General features: G+C 36.7%; 1 protein-coding gene across 1 annotated transcript in view; it reads right to left on the bottom strand.

The window, feature by feature from the left end:
* Positions 1-572: 572 nt before the first annotated feature.
* The window catches only part of LOC126161983 (TATA-binding protein-associated factor 172), a 300,940-nt gene continuing 280,133 nt past the window's right edge, over positions 573-21,379 (bottom strand). The window contains exons 35-36 of the mRNA XM_049918182.1: positions 9,556-9,637; positions 573-3,094 (exon numbers count right to left, since the gene is read on the bottom strand). Coding sequence (XP_049774139.1) covers positions 2,909-3,094; positions 9,556-9,637 — 268 coding nt within the window. The 3' untranslated portion in view covers positions 573-2,908. The remainder of the gene's footprint in view (positions 3,095-9,555; positions 9,638-21,379) is intronic.

A 21,379-nucleotide genomic window follows, 5' to 3' on the forward strand; every position in this document is an offset into this window, starting at 1 on the left:
TATTCACATGCCCACACTGTGTTATGTTTCTTCTTCACCGAACACGTAACCAGTAACAGATCATAACATGCGCCTGTTGGACTGGACAATTCTCAGCTTCAAGCTTATGCAGAATCTGGACATGGTGCATACATTTCTGTAACGTTTATTGCAGTGTTTATCAGACTGTGGATTGTGGAACACCAAGCTCCCTGCTCAATATCCTGGCAAATGCAAAGGAACTTCGTGTGATCGGATCCTCTACCCCCCCCCCCCCCTTCCCCCCGCCATTTCTTGTGCTAAGGACAGCCTCCCTAACATTCCTCCTCACCAACATTACCTATAGGTTTGAATTTGTTCTTGACTCTTGTGGCACCTGGCTTTCCAAATTTAGAGGTGAAATCCTCCTGCACCTTTTCGTAAGTCAACCCACACAAACAGGCACAGACAGCAGTGGTTCTTTCTTTTGTTGTGGGTTTTTGTTAAGATCACCGCATAAAAAATGGATTTAGCTACAATATAACATAAATGTATAGCTAACTTAAATTTTCCCTTTATATGAAAACTCTGTATTACAGTGGACTGTAGATATTTGTCCAGTTTCTAAAAATAATGCTGATGTGAGACAAGTTAATGCCACTCTTTGTGGTCCAAGCAAAGCAGGAATTAAGATATACACAGGTTACTCCTTCTTTTCATATAAAAGTGAATGATCAAAGTTTTATTATCACTGCACAAATATAAATGCACATACAATAATGAGAAAAAGTCCTTAAATAATTACACAAAAGTCCTAATGTTCTGTACTTATGTCGCATGCAATACAAAATTACAAGATGAGAATACTGCAATTTATGGCTCAGAGAGGGCAAAAGGGAAAGTGAAAACAATTTCACCTGTAGGAAAACTGGATGCCAACTGGCCATATTATGCTATATTGTCATACAAGATAGATTACGCTTAATAATTTGTTTGTTGATAGTGGAAAAATAATATGAATTTAATTTACTGATCTCATATTGTGTAAATAAATATTCTGCTACCACATTTTTTAAGGATGTGATAGAGGACATTTATATGTCAAATTATTTGTTTGTTTTGCATTATGTGGCCTTTATGAGGCATTCAGCTGGTAAATATGCTCCTCTCTGCATTGATCCCTCAGCATCCCCTTCCAATTTTTCCTTCATATATAGTACACTTCAATCATATAAAGTTTGTTGAGGTAAACTGAATACAGAAGGGATCAAAACAAGAAAGTATTGTTTGCTAGCAGTTCCTCTTTGCACTGTTTTGTTTCCACTGGTGACAGAAATGAACACAATGTTTGAAATTCTGAATCCATAAAACATTCATGAAGCTATAGGTACTTTGTAACTTAACCTACAGGATGCAAACAATATAAGTAAATAATGATGTCAACTGAATGAAGGCCATAAAGACCTACCTCTGTTCAATTACCTATTCAATAACCTATGAAGCAGCAGGGAAGAAGAGGGGATCATTAATACCTACATTTTAATGAGTCTTGCTCAGTACAGATCTTCAACACACAATTTTCTTTCTCTCAGTGTGTTGAAGTGTGACTTCATAATGTGTGCCTTATTCCTTCAAGCTAGTCAGAGAGATTCGATATAGTTATAAGATGACAAGAGACATGTATACATAATTTATCGAGCCTAAAATTAAACATTACTTGTGCAATTTGCTTCCAAAAGACATATACACTAAACAAATTCTGAATTAATCTCAGCACATATTATCAGTCTATTTCAGTGTACAATGTCTACTTCCTAATTAAATTATTGGCAGTCTAACAAGGCAAAAAGAATTATTCAAACTGAGAAAAGAGCATCTGATATTACATTAAAATTTGTACCAGTTTACTTATGTGTGATGTTCTAACACTCACTACAGCACAAGCAATAAAAAAACACCATCTAAAAACTTTTTAAATTGTTTCCTGCTCATATATACTCCATCATCACATTCAAAGAACTACGTAAAATATGATTTTTCAGAAAAGAGAAAATTCAAAATCATGAAAATTCTTTCTTAAATGAGTAGACATGTCCTTTTATTGCTTGTTACCAATAAGCTACAAATCACTTAAAATTAAAAACATAAAATAGCTTTAATCAAATTTGTACTTAAGATACTGTCATTATTGTTACCTCATTCTGTGATTTGTAAAAGTAAACTGCTGTTATAATTGAATTCTGAGGTAAATAACACAGCCACCTTTCATGAAATTTCTAAAATTTCACAGATAATTACTCTTAGTTTAAAATGAGCACCGTCTGTCAGACTTACGGACTGGGTGCAAACATTTATTGAAAAGTTACAGTTCAATATTTACTTCAGTTAACCATAGCTAATTTATATGTGTACATGTGACATAGCTTTTTGCACCAAAAGCACCTTTCATATGTACATCACATATGCACATAACAAAATAAGTAAATGGTAACACCAATTATCTTACAATAAGCAAATCCACAGGTCACTGAAAGTCACTTGTAATAAATGACAATGGAAATAATTTGCTTTTGAAGCTACTTCATTAAATTTCTAAAATCTTGGAAGTGGTCAGTTCACACTCAGCTAAGAATAACACAATCAGTGACATTCTTATTTTCATGTTTTAGGCGATATTTGTGATGATACAGATATCCAAAACGAAGACACTAATGAGTCAGTTCTATCTCTCTTCCTGTCTTCTTTAAAAAATTGAAATGTATAAAAATAACTGTACATATGCAGTTCCTACTATCCATTATTGGATCTCTCTCACTCTAAACACATGCATGCACGCACGCACGCACGCACGCGCGCACACACACACACACACACACACACACACACACACACACACACACACACACACACACAGAGAGAGAGAGAGAGACATTACAAACAAAAACACATATCACTCTTTCTTAAGAGATTGCATGAAGGTTGAAAGGTCATACTCTTCTTCATACTGTTTGTCCTCCCACAAATCGGGCAGAGTTTCTAAAACAGTTTTCATGCTAACTCCACTAAGCTGTGAATGGGAGCTAGAAGAATGGGCAATATCCTTCCTCTTGTCATCCAGAGAAAATAAATCAAGTAGCTGCAAATATAAAGAATATACTGTATTATATTATTATATAGAGGGGAGCAAGAGGGATTAGGGGGGGGGGGCTGAGAGAGAGAGAGAGAGAGAGAGAGAGATCTACAGTCTGTTAAGTAAAATGAATTTGACAAAAACTAAAACATATATATGCATCATATATGAACAAAAGAAAAATGCAATCAGTAATACATCCAGTCACATATGCTTGAAACCAAATTTTCTGCATGTTCACGTAGAAGAGACGTCCAAAATGCATAAAATTTGCATTGACAGTTGTTTCAAAGTCAATTTTGCTTGCACTTGACACAGTGTTAAGTGTGGGAAGAAAGTTTAATAATCAATTTTTTCCGCTTTTAGGTCACTTTATCAGCTAACCATGTCCCTTAAAGTCATTCACATTTTTCACCAATTTATAACATGATACCCACTTTTGTACAAATGGCTTTGATTTCCCTGTATATTTAGAAGTGTGGCAATACTCAATTTCGGACTTTTGGGATGTCTACACAGAAACACAACCTCAGAACGCGACATGTAAGTTGCACTCAAGTGTATCTCAGCCATGAATTCAAAACAAACTAATGCTTATGAGCACTGCATGAAACACAAAGGTTCCTTCTTTTGGGCTGTGAAAGTAGTAATGTCATATCTTTTACCACTGTGTGTAATACTGACCATGCTTTTGCTTAACTGATTGTATCTTTTTAACCTAGGTTCTGTTCATTACTGACAAATTTATAAAGATGTTGCAAAAATAGGTGTGTGCTTAGAAAAAAAATTCTGCAGTCTTTAATCACAAAGTGTATGCTTTCACAGCTTGTGTCCATCGCATTTCAAATCTCTAGGCTGGGAGGCCGATTTCAAATCTCTAGGCTGGGAGGCCATGGTTTATACAAGGGTTGAAACTTTAATAGCGACAACTATTTATTTACAGCTCGTACCAAAAAGAAACATGATTCAAAGCTTTCTGACCTTCAAAGTAGTCACCAGCATTGTGTATAACCCATTGCCAGTGATGTGGAAGTCATAGGATACTCTTAGCAGTGCCAGTTGTGTTGACAGTTCAAGCGGCATGGTCTATAGACCGACGAGTTTGTGGCAGTTCTGAAGTGAATGCCATGAAGTGTTTCCTTCAGTTTAGAAACCGAGTTGAACTCACAAGGGAGTGCAGTAGGTGGTATCGCACTTAGCAGCCCCATCAATCAAACAAATCAGTAACAGCTTGCACTGTACGTGCTTGAGCACTGTCCTGCAAAATGATGGTCAAGTCCTGCAGAAAGCTGGTCGTAGGTTGTGCTCCAAAAATGAACAGCACAGAAACGGAAGTTATGACACTTTCTGCAGGACCTGACCATCATTTTGCAGGACAATACTCAAGAACATAAAGTTCAAGCTGTTACTGATTTGTTTGACTGATGGGACTGCTAAGTGCTATACCACCTACTCTACTCTCCTGACTTAAGCCCTCGTGAGTTTAACTCTATTTCTAAACCGAAGGAAACACTTCATGGCATTCACTTCAGAACTGCTACAAATTCGTCGGGCTATAGACCATGCTGCTCGAACTGTCAACACAGCTGGCACAGCTAAGAGTACCCTACGACTTCCACATCGCTGGCAAAGGGTTATACACAATGCTGGTGACTACTTTGAAGGTCAGTAAAACATTGAAACAGGTATCTATTTTGTATGAGCTGTAAATAAATAGTTGCTACTATTAAAGTTCCAACCCTCGTATATAAAACTGTTCCCTGACATTTCACCTCGGACAGCAGGTGAACTCTTTGGAGCTGCTGTTTTACCTCCGTAAATATCTTCTGCAATAGGAATGAAACATTAGGGAATAGTTTTACATTCTGAAGATGGCCTCCCAGCCTTGAAGTTGTAACTGCACTTGGTGCTCTTTTGTGCATTTTTTAAATATGAAGCATATATAATTTTTTTAATCTGACATTATGATCAGTGACATTCTATTGTTATCCCTGTTTCTACAAATATATTCCTTTATGTTATAATTTAATGAACTATAAAAAATGCTGCTTACTGTTACTAAATTACTTACTGTACTTTTCCTCAATCATATCCAATCCTGTTCATTATATTTTTCTTTTCTACTATTTTTGTGTCCGTGGAATTATCTGCTGAAATTTGTTTTCGTACCAAAGATCACAGTAACCACTACACCTGCCAGGAGCTAATTACTGTCAAAACTCTATTAGAGCTATATATAACAACAATGGGTACTGTAAATGTATGATTTCAGGTTTTCACAGTATCAGAAAATTTTGAATTTTTCTCTGGTATTCAGCCAGGAATGCCTGAAGATGGAGGAAATCAGCTTGCTGAAATATTGTGGCTGAATACCCAAGAAATATTCAAAATAATGTAAATGTCCATACAGAGTGAGCCTGGTATGCTGTCTGCATAATAAATCTGCACAACAGCTGTTCCATAGAGGAAAGTATCTCAAAATACAATTTGCAACCTTTATGATGCAGCACAGTTCACTGCAGTGCTTGTATATCTACAGGAGTCAACTCGATGCGCTACTGAAGAAAGATTAGGATTTCCTCCCTTGTCAATGATGTGGTTTTTCCACATAAAGGACAAGCCTGAACTGAACAAGGACGGGGCAGGAAAGTAGCCACAGCCTGTTCGAAGAAATCATCCTGGAATTAAGGAAACTGTGGACAATCATAATTTTGGTTATTTGAGCCCCACGCCCCATGTAAAATTAATCAATAATGTTACCACCTATGTAAAAAGAAAAAAAAAAATAGTACGAGGGTGTTTTGAAAATTTCTCAGAATCATCACGAGAGGACAGCACTAGCGTGAGTTGTTCACATGATATTCATAGGAGTGTTGCCTGTAAACACGTGCCATGTCAGTGCTCTTGGAAGAGAGCTATGGTGGTGATGTGGCTCTGTTTTTCTTCTCATGTAGTGATTTGCAAAGATGGAAAAAAATCGAGATTCGAGCAGTGATTAAGTACTTCGTAAACAAAGGTATGAAAGCAAAGGACATTCATGCCGATTTCCAGAATACCCTGGGGACTCTGCTCCTTCATATTAAACTGTTGCCAAGTGGACAAATGAATTTAAATTTGGTCGGGAGAGCTTAGATGATGATCCGCTCATTGGTCGGCAAAGATGTGTCACTACTTCAGAAATCATTGTAAAAGGCACAAAATGGTCATGTAGGATCACACTTGCCAGATTTCATCTGAAAGTGTATATCACATTTTAACTGAAGACTTAGAAATGAAAAAAATTATCTGCAAGATGGGTGCCATGACATGTGCCGTCACCATGGCAAAATTACACGAACTAAGGTATGAATTGTTGCCACTCTCACCTTATTCACCTGACATGGCTCCGTCAGACTTCCATCTTTTCCCAAAACTGAAATTTTTTCTTGTTGGGCGAAGATTCACTTCAAATGAAGAACTGATAGCCGGAGTTGACAACTATTTTGTAGGCCTGGAGGAAGCTCATTTTTGAGATGGGATCAAGGTACTGGAACATCACTGGACCAATTGCTAATGCAAGGAGACTACATTGAAAAATAAAAAAAATGTTTCAGTGATGTAAGTACCTTTTTTCTATTCCATTCTGAGGACTTTTCAAACCACCCTCGTATGACACTGTTAGCTAGGACACCCTGAACAGCAGTTTCAGCTACCTTATTCTACATGTTTTTCTGTCATTCACACACAGTCAACTTTCTTTCGTGAAGTGTGGGGTTTGCATGTTTTAAGTGTATGTATCAACTACAGGTGACTGTAATGGGTGCCAAGCTTAATGTCCCCATCCGACGGATGGATCACCATCAACAGCATTATATGCCCTCACTTCATGAGACAATATGGAGGGGTTTGGAATTTAATTCAGGACATTGGTGCACAGACTGCTGATTGGGATTTTATTCCACTACCCTCCTGCTCTTTGCTGTAAAGACAAAGCGAAAGCAGCCAACTGCACGTGCATATCCATGCAGTTTACCCATCCAAGTACTAGATAGCCCAACATTGCTTAACTTCAATTATCTGATGGGAATTGGTATATTCAAGCACACAAGGGTGTCAGTATCACCTTGTGATGATTCTTTAAATAAGGCTGAAGATGGACAGAATTTCTTTGGATAGTGATTTCAGTGTCCATCTGTGCATAGTATTTTATGGAAGTAAACTGTACAAATACGATACCCAATACTAAAAAGTAGGTGAGCTAATGTAAATCTCCAGTTGGGCCACAGTGTTGAGAGAGAGAGAGAGAGAGAGAGAGAGAGAGAGAGAGAGAGAGAGAGAGAGAGAGAGAGAGAGTAATGTTGTAGCTCTTGTGAGCCTATGTAAGTAATATTTGTATTATTTTATAGTGTCTGGTTGTTAACCTCATTGTAACTGCAGCTTTTAGTCTATAAAGTTTTAATGTATGAGTAGGAGACCTTTATTATGACAGCTTGTACAGGAGTTGAGAATGAAGTACTGATAATGAAGAAGTGGGTACAAGATAATGACAGTACAGCTAATTGTTGCTTTTGTGTGCCATGATGCTGCTAAAATGCTAAAAATGATGTGTACCATATCAACATGGATGACAACTGGACAGTGATTAATGGTGAATCAACTGTGAATTGTGATGTTCATCTGAATGTATAAGGAATATTTTGCAGACACAGTGGATGGAGATTACACACTCTCAATGAAAACAATGTGTGAATTGTATTAATATGAACAGCACAAAGACTGTGACCCACTGTGAATGATCTACGAACTCTGCTATTCAACTAATCAAACATATAAAGTTTTATGAGTATTATGAAATGGGACAGTGTACATACAGTTATGCTCTATAACTGTCTATGTGGTGTGTATTCAATTCATGCACTTCTTATGAGTGAAAGAGTTGAAATACAGCCAACAAAAATATTTTTGTGACAGACTTTTAGGGAAAGTAAGCTCCTATATCCTCAACTGGTAAAACACACTGCCTACTATTTAAAAATAAAAAGGTGTTTTACTGTAGTAAATCAAATGTAGTGCATGTAAACGCTGTTAATTTCGAGATGAAGAAAATTTCCGATCTTTATTAAGTAATGGCTGCTACTGAGGCCCATCTAATTTACCACTGAGTTATACAAAACAATGATTGACTGTACGAGTTTGGCTGAAAAATTGTTATAAATCTCTGTCATATAAAATTGATGAACACAGGCTTTGCAAGTGAATCAACACTATTCCAACAGTACTAGAGATTGTGAAATGCTTGTCAGTAATGTAAGATTGCACAAAAACCATATTTAAAAATGAAAGCACATACCAGTGTCAAACATCTTTTGATCAACTGCAGTCACTGTAATTAGTCATCACTATTTTTATGCACTACATCAACAATGAATTCACGTACAGAAGACACTCCCTTCAAGATAGTAGTATTTGGTACCCATCAACAGTCACTATTAAAGAGAATATGGGATATGGTTTCAGCGTGAGTGAGTTGGTTGCCGCTGTACCTGAAGACCATTCAGTGTGCATAATACACTTGGTATTGGGTCGGTAACTTACAGCCAAAAATATCTATAATAAGTTAAATATTACCTAGCCAAAAAAATAAATGTTATTTTATTTTGCTGCAGGTTTCCGTTCTGAACCATCATCAATGGTAGGGTCCTTGTGTCAATGTGGCATCATATTTTTATATTTTTACAATTTTTGATTTTATATTGGCTAGGCAACTACGGTTTCCTGTGGTAACTTATGTTAAAGCATGTATGATATGTGATACATCTGTGATAATTTTCCTGCCTTTGATGATGGTTCAGAACTGAAACTGGTAACAAAATAAAATAACATTATATAGGCAGCATAGTGTCAGGCATTTTTTAAAAAAAATTAAGTAGTTAGCATTTGGATCACCTCTAACAATGATCATCCAGTAAAAATTAAGGGAGAGCAAGGACTGTGGGCTAAGGAATGGTGTGAATGTTCTATGCTGCATGGTGGCACTTTGTCACAATCACACTTTAAGAGGACGGGGCAGTAATCACAGATTGCTAACAGGGTTAGCCAACTAAACTTTTGAAAAGCCATAGGCTAAGTGGTTAAAGGTTATCATGAGTTCAAAAATGTTCAAATGTGTGTGAAATCTTATGGGACTTAACTGTTAAGGTCATGAGTCCCTAAGCTTACACACTACTTAACCTAAATTATCCTAAGGACGAACACACACACCCATGCCCGAGGGAGGACTCGAACCTCCGCCGGGACCAGCTGCACAGTCCAGGACTGCAGCGCCTTAAACCGCTCGGATAATAATTAATAATAATAGTAAACTGTAATGAACACATTTTATATTTGTTATGGTTTGCATTATGGTCCTACTGTTTATCATATATATGTCTATAAAATTAACATCCACACCCTGGCACAAGTTAATATTAATTTTAACTACAGTTTACCTGTTCTGTTCCCATTGTTTCCATACTTGCATTCTCACTGCTAATTACTGTATTTGCAGTCAAGAGCTTGAATTTTTGAAGCCTGTAAATTACATTCATTCAATGTGTTATTCTATTTCAGTAACACAACCATGTTTTAGTGTAAATACTAGTAACATCATCAGTACAAAATTAGCATCACAATCACTTTTATGGTACACAAGAAAATGAGTTGATTTAAAAGAAAAACACAAAATATCCTGATAATGATGAGTTGCTTCTATTTGTAACAAATATTACCTTATGGTTCGAGATTATAAATATATTACACCTCATCATCCTTCGTTAGTCTGTCTATACTGTGAAAAAGATAATCAAATTTCTCTGGGCAGTAACACATGTGATTTTTTTTTTCTATAAGAACACTGTTTATGAATGAAGTGCCAGAGTCATTGCTAAAAGCAATCTTTCTAAGTGCAATAAAAGTTCATTAGTGGATTATCTATGACAGTATGATTTAACGTCAACCAAACTTTTTGACAATCATACCAAATGAATCAAATCAGACATAAGTAACTTGAAAATGTGAATGTTCTAATCTCTATAAAATGCAGTACTACGAGTTTTTCCAAAACATATCTGTTTGTGGCCTTTTTTTCCCCTTTTAGTTTAAGTAATAATACGATCCCTTTATAGCCCAGTGTTTCAAGTTTGGCTGGGTTGAGAAAAAAGAAGATGTGGAGCAAATATGGGGACTGCAGAAAATTTAAATCATGATAGTATTAATGGAGTCCACCATACAATTATGAAGTTACTAATTTTTTATTATCATGTGTCTTAAATATGTCCTGCACACAAAAGAGAATTGAGGGACAAGCTATTCTGTTTGTCATTATCTCAAAAAATAGTTCTAACATTGCTGTATCTGTTGCCAATAGGGTATTTGACTATTTTCTGTAAATCACCTTCAATGGTTAAGTGTCATTTTATGCTCATAACATGCTTTTTTCCTTCTTGACTTTCAGTATCCTTTTATAAAAACGGAAATGAAATTCAAATAATTTGAAAGCATGCAAAACACCCAATTTGAGTCATGTGATGCCTATGACATCACTGCCTAGCTCACTGCTCCTATTGTCATAAAGCTAATACATAGTGATACCTTGTTTTGGGATTTACATTTTGGAAAATGGGTTACAAATGATCTGTAGTACCACACTGTACAAATACATCCATAAAAATTGAAAACAGTGATTTTGAGTGTTGCAAAGAATGAGGTATGTGAAAATTGGTTGTACTGTTCCGGCAAAATGCCACCGTGTCAATGTCCAAATTCCCTTGCTTAATTAAATGTCTTGCACTCTCAAGTTAACATCAATTTGTCTCCGAGATACACTTTCCCACTGTACAAAGAAGGATGGCATCAATCGAAAAAATTAAACCGTTAGTAAAAATTAGTTTTACACACTTAGTCGTACATCACTGACAGCTCGGTTGGTAAAACAATGGACTGTCGAAATTTTATAAGATGACGTCCATCGGTCACTGGTTCAAATCTAGCATGTGATAATACTTTACCTTATTTATAAAGCAACTCAACAGTCCTTTCATATGAAAAACAAATCACAACAACAAAACTTCATCACAACACATACAGAGCATTATTGTGTTTTCCTTGGTGTTGACATGCACTTAAATTTGCAACGGCTGTTCACACGCATCATGTCCAAAATGATGTATTCCAGTTAGTGTTACCACAGCCAGGATCCTTATTGTTTAAGCTTCTGAAGTTTCATCATCTTATGTAAGATGAAGTTAAGTCTGCTTTAGACACTGATGTTAGTTTACACTCACAAACAGCACAACCCTTAAATTTGTATTATCTGCACATTGTACGTGGTTTATATCTCTCTGCATACAAAACCTCATTGTCCTACACCTTGTTGTACTGTGGCAGTGTGGTGATAACTTCATCCCCAGTAGCCCATTTCTCAGACTAAGATTAATGTGAAGCTATACACTATACATCTCACCATCGAAAGAACTGCTACAATGAGTCCTTGCTACACTATTTTCATATTTTGTATATCCGGATGCCATTCTGGGTGCTGAAGAGTCCTCTCCATTTGGCTCGGTCCTCCACCACTTTTCTTCCTTGACTTGCTACCAGGTCACACCTCCCCTTTCCACATATATTCTCACCCCTGTTTTCCACCGTGTTCTTGGGTGCCCTCTAGGTCTTTTTCCATCCATCTTTAGTTCTTCCATAATTTTGGGGAGTCTCTGCCCACACATCCTCTTAACATGCCCGTACCATCTTAATCTCTTTTTTTCAATTTCTTACTCTGTCCATTCTTGTTTTCCTTAAACTGCTCTAAGAAATTTCATTTCCCCTGCTTGCAGTCTGCTCCAGTCCCTTTCTGTCATTGTCCATGTTTCTCCTCCATAGATGACAATAGGGAAGTAATAACTCTTATACACAAGGAGTTTTGCTTTTTCTGAAACTTCCTTAATCCAAATCAGATGTTTTATTGTTTGGTAGAAATTGCCTCCCTTTTGTAGCCTCCTATTAATTTCGTTGGTTATTCTTCCATCACTAGATATTTCACTCCCTAAATAAGTGAAACTATCTACCACTTTGAGGGGTTCTTCATTCAAAGTAATATTTCCACTGATCCCTTTCTCTATTCCAAATACCATTACTTCACTCTTATCTTTTTTTATTTTTATTCCATGCCTTTTCATTATTTCTTTCCACGCATCAAGTTGTAACTGTACATCCTCTTTATCGCCCCATATTACCATATCATCTGCAAAAATCATCTTTTTGTCCTTTTCCTTTACTATATCTTTAACTGCCATATTCATTCCCTCCATCACTACATTAAAAAGTGCAGGAGATAGAATACTTCCTTGTTTAAGTCCTTATCTTATTTCGAAGTATTCAGAGTCCCCCAATGATGTTCTAATTCTACAATTGTGTCCTTTGTACATTGTGTTTATTACATTAATGTATCCATCATCTGTATCCATTTTCTTCATTTCTTCCCAGAGTCTTTCCCTGTTCACCGAGTCAAATGCCTTTTCTATGTCTATAAAAACCATTATCACCCTTTTGTTATACTCCCAACTTTTTTGCATCAGTTGACAGATAGAAAACATCAGGTTGATTGTGCTTCTTCCTTTCCTAAACCCAGGCTGTTCTTCACTCAGCTCCTTTTCTATCTTTTCACTTATTCGGTTTAGTAAAATTCTTTCAAAAATCTTGGCTGTATGACTCATAAGGGTTATTCCTCTGTAGTTTTTACAAAGTCTTTTAGTGCCTTTTTTTAAGATGGGAACAATGTCTCCTCTTCTCCAATCGTCAGGTATTGTAATATTTCTTCACTGCATTCCCACTGGACCTGCAGCTCTTATCATGTCCACTGATACTTCATCAGGTCCTGGGGCTTTCCCCCCATTCATCTTCTTCACAGCTATTTCCATTTCTTCCCATGTAATTTGTCCTAATTCTGCTTCCCAACTTCTCTCAATTTCTCCATTATTTGTTATTTCCTCGTGTACCTGCTCCTCAGCGTTTAACGGTTTCTTAAAATGTTCTTTCCAGAGATCTTTTATATTCCTTGGATCTTCAATCACCATACCATCCTCTGTTTCCATCTCTATTGGTACTTCAGAAGCCTTCCTTTTTATTTTTCATCATTTTATAGAACATTTTCTTATTGCTCTTCACATCTTCTTCAAGTTTTTTTGTAAACTCTTCCCATGCCTTTTTCTTTGCTGTTTCCACTATTTCTTTGCACTTCTTTTCCTCTATATATATCTTTTATGGTCCATGTCATTTTTAATTTTCCACCACTTTCTCCATGCTAACTGCTTGGATTCTGGTATCATCCCACCAACTTGTCTTACTTTTTCCTTTCGAGAAGTTCTACTACGTTCTTTTTGTGCTGCTTCGACTAAAGTGTCTTTGAATAAACTCCATTCTTTTTCTACATCGCAGAAAACGTCTTTTGGAAATTTGTGTGAGACTAATTCTCTATACTTCTCAGCACTTTCACTCTCCTTCAGTTTCCAATCCCATATCATCATCACTTTCTTCTGTTTTCTATTTTTCACACAATGATTCATTTTCCATTGTCCCACCAGTAATCTATGGTCTCCATCTGCACTCACACTTGGAATTACCTTCACATTTGTTACTTTCTCTCCCCATTCCTCATCTACTAGAATATAATCAATTACACTCTTGGTTCTTCCTTCCCAACTGTATCTGGTGATAACATGACTTTCTCTGTTTTCTATTTTCATTCCATTCCTCTGGCATAAATCCAGGAGTCTTTCCCTTTCTTCATTTCTGTCTCCATATCCAAAACATCCCAACACTTGCTCAAATTCCTTTCTGTCTTTGCCTACCTGTGCATTAAAATCCCCCATCACTATAATGGCACTCTATATACAGTTCTCTAACTCATTTTCAAAGTCCATCTTCTCTTCTTCGCTACATTCCACTTGAGGTGCATAAATCTGGATAATTTTTAGTGTTTCCTTTTGGAATCTCAGGTTTAAAATTATGATCCTGTCTGATTCATATGTCACACTTTCAATACAGCTTTGTACATTCTTATTCACCATCACTGCCACATCATTTCTTCCAAACCTGTTATTCCCACTCCAGTGCAGTTTTCCTCCTCCTCTCAAGTTCTTCTCACCTTTTCCCTTCCGCTTCGTTTCGCTTAATCCCAAAATATCTAACTTTCTCTCTGGTAGTACATCTGCTATTTTTTCCATTTTTCCATTGAGGGTTAATATATTAAGGGTGCCAATATTTAGGTTATTGTATAAACCTTTTAAAAATTTATGAGCCTTCCAGGATTCGAACTTGTGGTCTTCTTAATCGCAGTCACTTAACGCTATCCACTGTGCCACAGAGCGCATACTACGAGCAGGAGCTAGCTCTGCTGAGGCATGGAGCTTCTTGGTTTGGGTCGTATTTCATGACTGACAGTCAAAAATCTAGATATAAGATATGGACTGACTTGCAAAAGTTCTACAATCCTTAGTTTTGAGTGGGTTTCAATATGTTGCAGGGAGTAGGGAAAAGAAAGTCCATCCATGCACATACTAAAACTATCACCGCATAAATACATCAATTTTTGTAAGGTTTCCACTATCAGCATTCACAAAATTCTTTTCTATTGTCACTTAAAAGTTGTAAATGCATTTTCCATCACTAAATAGCTAAACTATTTGCAGAAAAAGTACATAAAAACCTAGTAACTTCAGCTAACACTCCCATAACACATGCACAGCTCTGTCTTACTCTTCCTAGCCTGTGATGCTACTGGAGCTTCAGCCAATAACATGGTGTTTTTGATCACATGACCAAATCTTGATATTTATTCAGTTTTAAGCTTTAATTACATACAAATAACAGATGTTTTATGAGAATATTGATCATAAATGTGATTTGAACGCTATAACAACTCCGAATAAAAACAATCCAAACTATATTTTTAGCACAGGAAACTAGCCTATTCATGCAACTATGTTTTCTTTTCTGTAGGAAAACTTAACTTCTACACGACTATCTTACTTTGGCTGATATACCATCTTAGTCATTAGTGACCTAATGACTTTTTTGTGATCTCTCTAACAGATGATTTGGCAAAACTGATGTCTAGTGGAGGAATGTTCATCACATGTCATTCCACACCCACATGGCAGTAGCAGTTAGAGAGATGAATAAAATAACAGGTTACTATAAATTCCATGAATTTATCGTAACAGGAGAGACAAAAAAAATAGGCCATCAAAAGCAGATATATCAGACTTGCTTCGACAGGCAATGTATACTCCTCCATCAGACCTCAATTTTGATCATTTGTTAGATGGACCACAGAAATCATCATATCATTTAAAAAAGCAGTAATCTTCTAGTAGTGCCCCCCCCCCCTACCCCCCCCCCCCCCCCCGCCCCAACCTGTAAGTTTCCCAGAAATCCTCAGGTTGTCTGCAAACTTTTATTCACAGTCTCCAGAGCAGTGAAGCTGCTGGGGACATCTAGATTAAAGCCAGCAGACTTGATTGCAGTCCAGTCATTTTGCGCAACTCTGGCACTCTCATTTAATCAGAATTTTACTGAATACTTTCCCACGAAATGCGATGATTCCTGTACATGGTATAACTGCCACTATAGCAGAAACCAAGATCATGTTACATTCTGTTAATTAGACAAGTCAGCCTAAAAACTGAACAAACGTATTAGTACAACCAAGATCATGTTACATTCTGTTAATTAGACAAGTCAGCCTAAAAACTGAACAAACGTATTAGTACAATATAGTAATGTAATACATTCTTTTTACCTTAAAAATCAATGAAAAATTTACAACTGCTATATAAAGTGATTTAGAAAAACATTAACTACTGTTTACAAGATCCACCCACCAAGTCTCTAATTTTGCTCATCTTTTGCACAGTTCTGGTACATACCTACATGCAGCAAATGCAGCTCAAGTAGAATGCCTTCCTCATAATTTTTGAGAAATAAGGGTTTAAAGTGTTACAAGTCTGTTGAATACAATACACCAACACCAGTTGTCACACAGCAGCGTTAATGTAACTGGTTAAGGTGCCATTCTAGAGGTCTGCCTATACTTCAAGTCCCCTTATTTTTATTTTTTTATTTTCTAATCCTACACAAACATAATAATAATAATAATAATAATAATAGTTATTATTATGATTATACCTTTCTGGAGAAACATGATTTGATCATTACTATTATTATTATTATTACTATTATTATTGCTCCTTTCTAAAGAAACATGATTTTTTTTTAGATAAAAGTGTTTGATGAAACGAAATAAAAATAAGCAGACTTGAACGCAGTACAAGTAGACTTCTAGGTTTGCACCTTAACCAGTTGCATTAACCTTACTGTTTAACAGCTGGTGCTCTCATACGGCATTCAACAGGTTCGTAACACTTTGAACCTTTATTTCTCAGAAATGCAACAGTCGAACGTCATACTAGAGCTGCTATACCCAAATATGTACAATTGTGCAAATGAGGAACAAAATTGGTGACCTGTTGGTTGTAAGCTTTGTTGTCCTTGAATTCTGACTATTATCACAATCAATATAAAACCAGTTAACTTCAAAATGTGAAGATTTTGATCCCAAGCATTATCACCACCACCAAGAGGCACTTGAAAGCCGCTACTGAATAAAGACCAACTCTACCTATATGTATCTCTGCTGTCTAATGTCAGATTTAAAATTTTCCAGGAAAATTTAGTTGAGTGTTCTGAGAAATTTTGGGCTTGTAGTTGGTCGTCATTAAGTACACTTCACATTACTGCTACTGAGCATCTGCCAGTCATCCTCAGTGAGCAATCGAAGACTAACATTCCAAAATTTATTAGCACATTATGTGTACACAATGTTTTTCTTGTTGTGGTAACAACTTCCACTTGAGCGATTTTGGAATTACAAGTCTCTGTTTCATCACTATAAGTTAAAGCTCATAGTACACATTGCAAACATTCTGGTTCAGATACAGAGGAATCTTCATTTAGCCTGACTCTTTCCCTGAATTTCCTGCTATCTCTAAATCAAATAGAATCTACAAGACTGACATGCATATTACTCAAATGGGAGCACACTTTGTTGACCTAGACAGTACGCACCATCTCTGCACAATCAATTTAACCTCTATGTGACCATTATGAACAATATTTCCGGACCAAAATGCAAGAGCACACTTCTCCCATCTTGTGAACACTTTCCTCAAAGAAACAGGAATCATCCAAATGGAATTGCCTGTGGTATCTGCTGACATTCATCTAACTGAAAATGCTTTAGAACAATTGAAACTTACACACTGCATCATCACAGAAATCTTCCTCAAACACTGAACGACTTCAGGAGGGCCACTCTCTCTAACACCTTGTGAACTACATTCCAAGGAGTATCCAAGCATGTTACAGTATGCGGGGTGTAGCAACACAGTATTTAATGCTACCAGCTAAAGGTTATAATTTAAAGGATGTGAACTGCCAACAAACTTATTGCCTTAAATTTGGTGACTGTTTTGTTTTTATTTCACAGTAAGCTTATTTTTTTATTAGTTTCATAAAGCTTATTCTACAATTCCCTACTCCAATTGAACACAGGGCCATATAAGCTTGCAGATACACAAACGGTACAAAACTTTTTTTGGATATTACAATTACTGAGCCATCTAACTCTAGCGTTGTTGTTGTGGTCTTCAGTCCTGAGACTGGTTAGATGCAGCTTTCCATGCTACTCTATCCTGTGCAAGCTTCTTCATCTCCCAGTACTTACTGCAACCTACATCCTTCTGTATCTGCTTAATATATTCGTCTCTTGGTCTCCCTCTATGGTTTTTACCCTCTATGCTACCGTCCAATACTAAATTGCTGATCCCTTGATGCCTCAGAACATGTCCTACCAACTGATCCCTTCTTCTAGTCAAGTTGTGCCACAAATTCCTAATCTCCCCAATTCTGTTCAGTACAACCTCATTAGTTATGTCATCTAACCATCTAATCTTCAGCATTCTGCTGTAGCACCACATTCTGAAAGCTTCTATTCTCTTCCTGTATAAACTAGTTATCATCCATTTTTCAGTTCCATACATGGCTACACTCCATAAAAATACTTTCAGAAATGATTTTCTGACACTTAAATCTATACTTGATGTTAGCAAATTTCTCTTCTTCAGAAACACTTTCCTTGCCATTGACAGTCTACATTTTATATCCTCTCCACTTCGACCATCATCAGTTATTTTGCTCCCCAGATAGCAAAACTCAGTTACTACTTTAAGTGTCTCATTTCCTAATCTAATTCCCTCAGCGTCACCAGACTTAATTCGACTACATTCCATTATCCTCGTTTTGCTTTTGTTGATTATATCCCCCTTTCAAGACACTGTCCGTTCCGTTCAACTGCTCTTCCAAGTCCTTTGCTGTCTCTGACAGAATTACAATGTCATTGGCGAACCTCAAAGTTTTTATTTCTTCCCCATGGATTTTAATGCCTACTCCAAACTTTTCTTTTGTTTCCTTTACTGCTTGCTCAATATACAGATTGAATAACACTGGGGATACGCTACAACCCTACCTCACTCCCTTCCCAACCACTTCTTCCCTTTCATGTCCCTCGACTCTTATAACTGCCATCTGATTTCTGCACAAATTGTAAATAGCCTTTTCCTCCCTGTATTTTACCCCTGCCACCTTTAGAATTTGAAAGAGAGTATTCCAGTCAACATTGTCAAAAGCTTTCTCCAAGTCTACAAATGCTAGAAATGTAGGTTTGACTTTCCTTAATCTTTCTTCTAAGATAAGTCATAAGGTCAGTATTGCCTCATGTGTTCCAACATTTCTACAGAATCCAAACTGATCTTCCCTGAGGTCGGCTTCTACCAGTTTTTCCATTCGTTTGTAAAGAATTCGCGTTAGTATTTTGCAGCTGCGACTTATTAAACTGATAGTTCGGTAATTTTCACATCTGTCAACACCTGCTTTCTTTGTGATTAGAATTATTATATTCTTCTTGATGTCTGAGGGTATTTCGCCTGTCTCATACATCTTACTCACCAGACGGTAGAGTATTGTCAGGACTGGCTCTCCCAAGACGTCAGTAGTTCTAATGGAATGTTGTCTACTCCCGGGGCCTTGTTTCGACTCAGGTCTTTCGGTGCTCTGTCAAACTCTTCATGCAGTATCATATCTCCCATTTCATCTTCATCTGCATCCTCTTCCATTTCTATAATATTGTCCTCAAGTACATCGCCCTTGTAAAGACCCTCTATATACTCCTTCCACCTTTCTGCTTTCCCTTCTTTGCTTAAAACTGGGTTTCCATCTGAGCTCTTGATATTCATACAAGTGGCTCTCTTTTCTCCAAAGGTCTCTTTAATTTTGCTGTAGGCAGTATCTATCTTGCCCCTAGTGAGATAAGCCTCTACATCTTTACATTTGTCCTCTAGCCATCTCTGCTTAGCCATTCTGCACTTCCTGTCGATCTCATTTTTGAGACATTTGTATTCCTTTTTGCCTGCTTCATTTATTGCATTTTTATATTTTCTCCTTTCATCAATTAAATTCAATATTTCTTCTACTAGCCATCGTATTTTTACCTACTTGATCCTCTGCTGCCTTTACTACTTCATCCCTCAGAGCTACCCATTCTTCTTCTACTGTATTTCTTTCCCCCATTCCTGTCAATTGTTCCCTTATGCTCTCCCTGAAACTCTGTACAACCTCTGGTTTAGTCAGTTTATCCTGGTCCCATCTCCTTAAATTCCCAACTTTTTGCAGTTTCTTCAGTTTTAATCTACAATTCATAACCAATAGATTGTGGTCAGAGTTCACATCTGCCCCTGGAAATGACTTACAATTTAAAACCTGGTTCCTAAATCTCTGTCTTACCATTATATAATCTATCTGAAACCTTTCAGTATCTCCAGGATTCTTCCATGTATACAACCTTCTTTCAAGATTCTTGAACCAAGTGTTAGCTATGATTAAGTTATGCTCTGTGCAAAATTCTACCAGATGGCTTCCTCTTTCATTTCTTAACCCCAATCCATATTCACCTACTATGTTTCCTTCTCTCCCTTTTCCTACTCTCGAATTCCAGTCAACCATGAGTATTACATTTTCGTCTCCCTTCACTACCTGAATAATTTCTTTTATCTCATCATACATTTCATCAATTTCTTCATCCTCTGCAGAGCTAGTTGGCATATAAACTTGTACTACTGTAGTAGACATGGGCTTCGTGTCTATCTTAGCCACAATAATGCGTTCACTATGCTGTTTGTAGTAGCTTACCCGCACTCCTATTTTTTTATTCATTATTAAACCTACTCCTGCATTACCTCTATCTGATTTTGTATTTATAACCCTGTATTCACCTGACCAAAAGCCTTGTTCCTCCTGCCGCTGAACTTCACTAATTCCCACTATATCTAACTTTAACCTATCCATTTCCCTTTTTAAATTTTCTAACCCACCTGTCCGATTATGGGATCTGACATTCCACGCTCCGATCCGTAGAACGCCAGTTTTCTTTCTCCTGATAACGGCGTCCTCTTGAGTAGTTCCCGCCCGGAGATCTGAATGGGGGACTATTTTATCTCCAGAATATTTTACCCAAGAGGACGCCATCATCATTTAACCATATAGTAAAGCTGCATGCCCTCGGGAAAAATTACAGCTGTAGTTTCCCCTTGCTTTCTCTAGCATTAGCTTAACACATTTTTGTTTTGTTTCCATCACAGTGTCAATATTTTCAATTGTTCCTCTTAGCAAATTTTTGCTGTGACACCTCTTATCACCTCTGAGACATGTTTTAATATTATTGTTTATTTCCGCATTTGCTATCATGTTACAATTATTGTTTGTTTAGAACATTCGCCTTCTCTTTGACAATTACCATGCTCTCTTTCTGCCTTCACCTGAACAGTTGCCTTGCTCCATTTGATATCTCCTTTTGACTTCTTAATGTTTTAAACATCTTTTGTGGTTTGCATAGATATCTTTGTTACATATATGCCCCCTTCATTTATGCCAGCATATGTCTTGTTTTATGAGATGTTCTTGTTGCTTAATTTGACCTGGTATACCTCCTTAATTTTAAATAAAATCTCATAATCAGCACTTCCAATTCCCTGTCAAATTAGTTTTTTCTAACTTTTTGTCTGTTTTTACTCTGTTTATTACTAGTACATGAGTAATTTAAATTCAAGACCAACATACTCATTATTACTTTTTGTTAATAATGATTTTCACTTTTAATTCCATTTA

Source organism: Schistocerca cancellata, chromosome 2 (genome assembly GCF_023864275.1).
Source record: "Schistocerca cancellata isolate TAMUIC-IGC-003103 chromosome 2, iqSchCanc2.1, whole genome shotgun sequence".
NCBI classification, from domain to species: domain Eukaryota; kingdom Metazoa; phylum Arthropoda; class Insecta; order Orthoptera; family Acrididae; genus Schistocerca; species Schistocerca cancellata.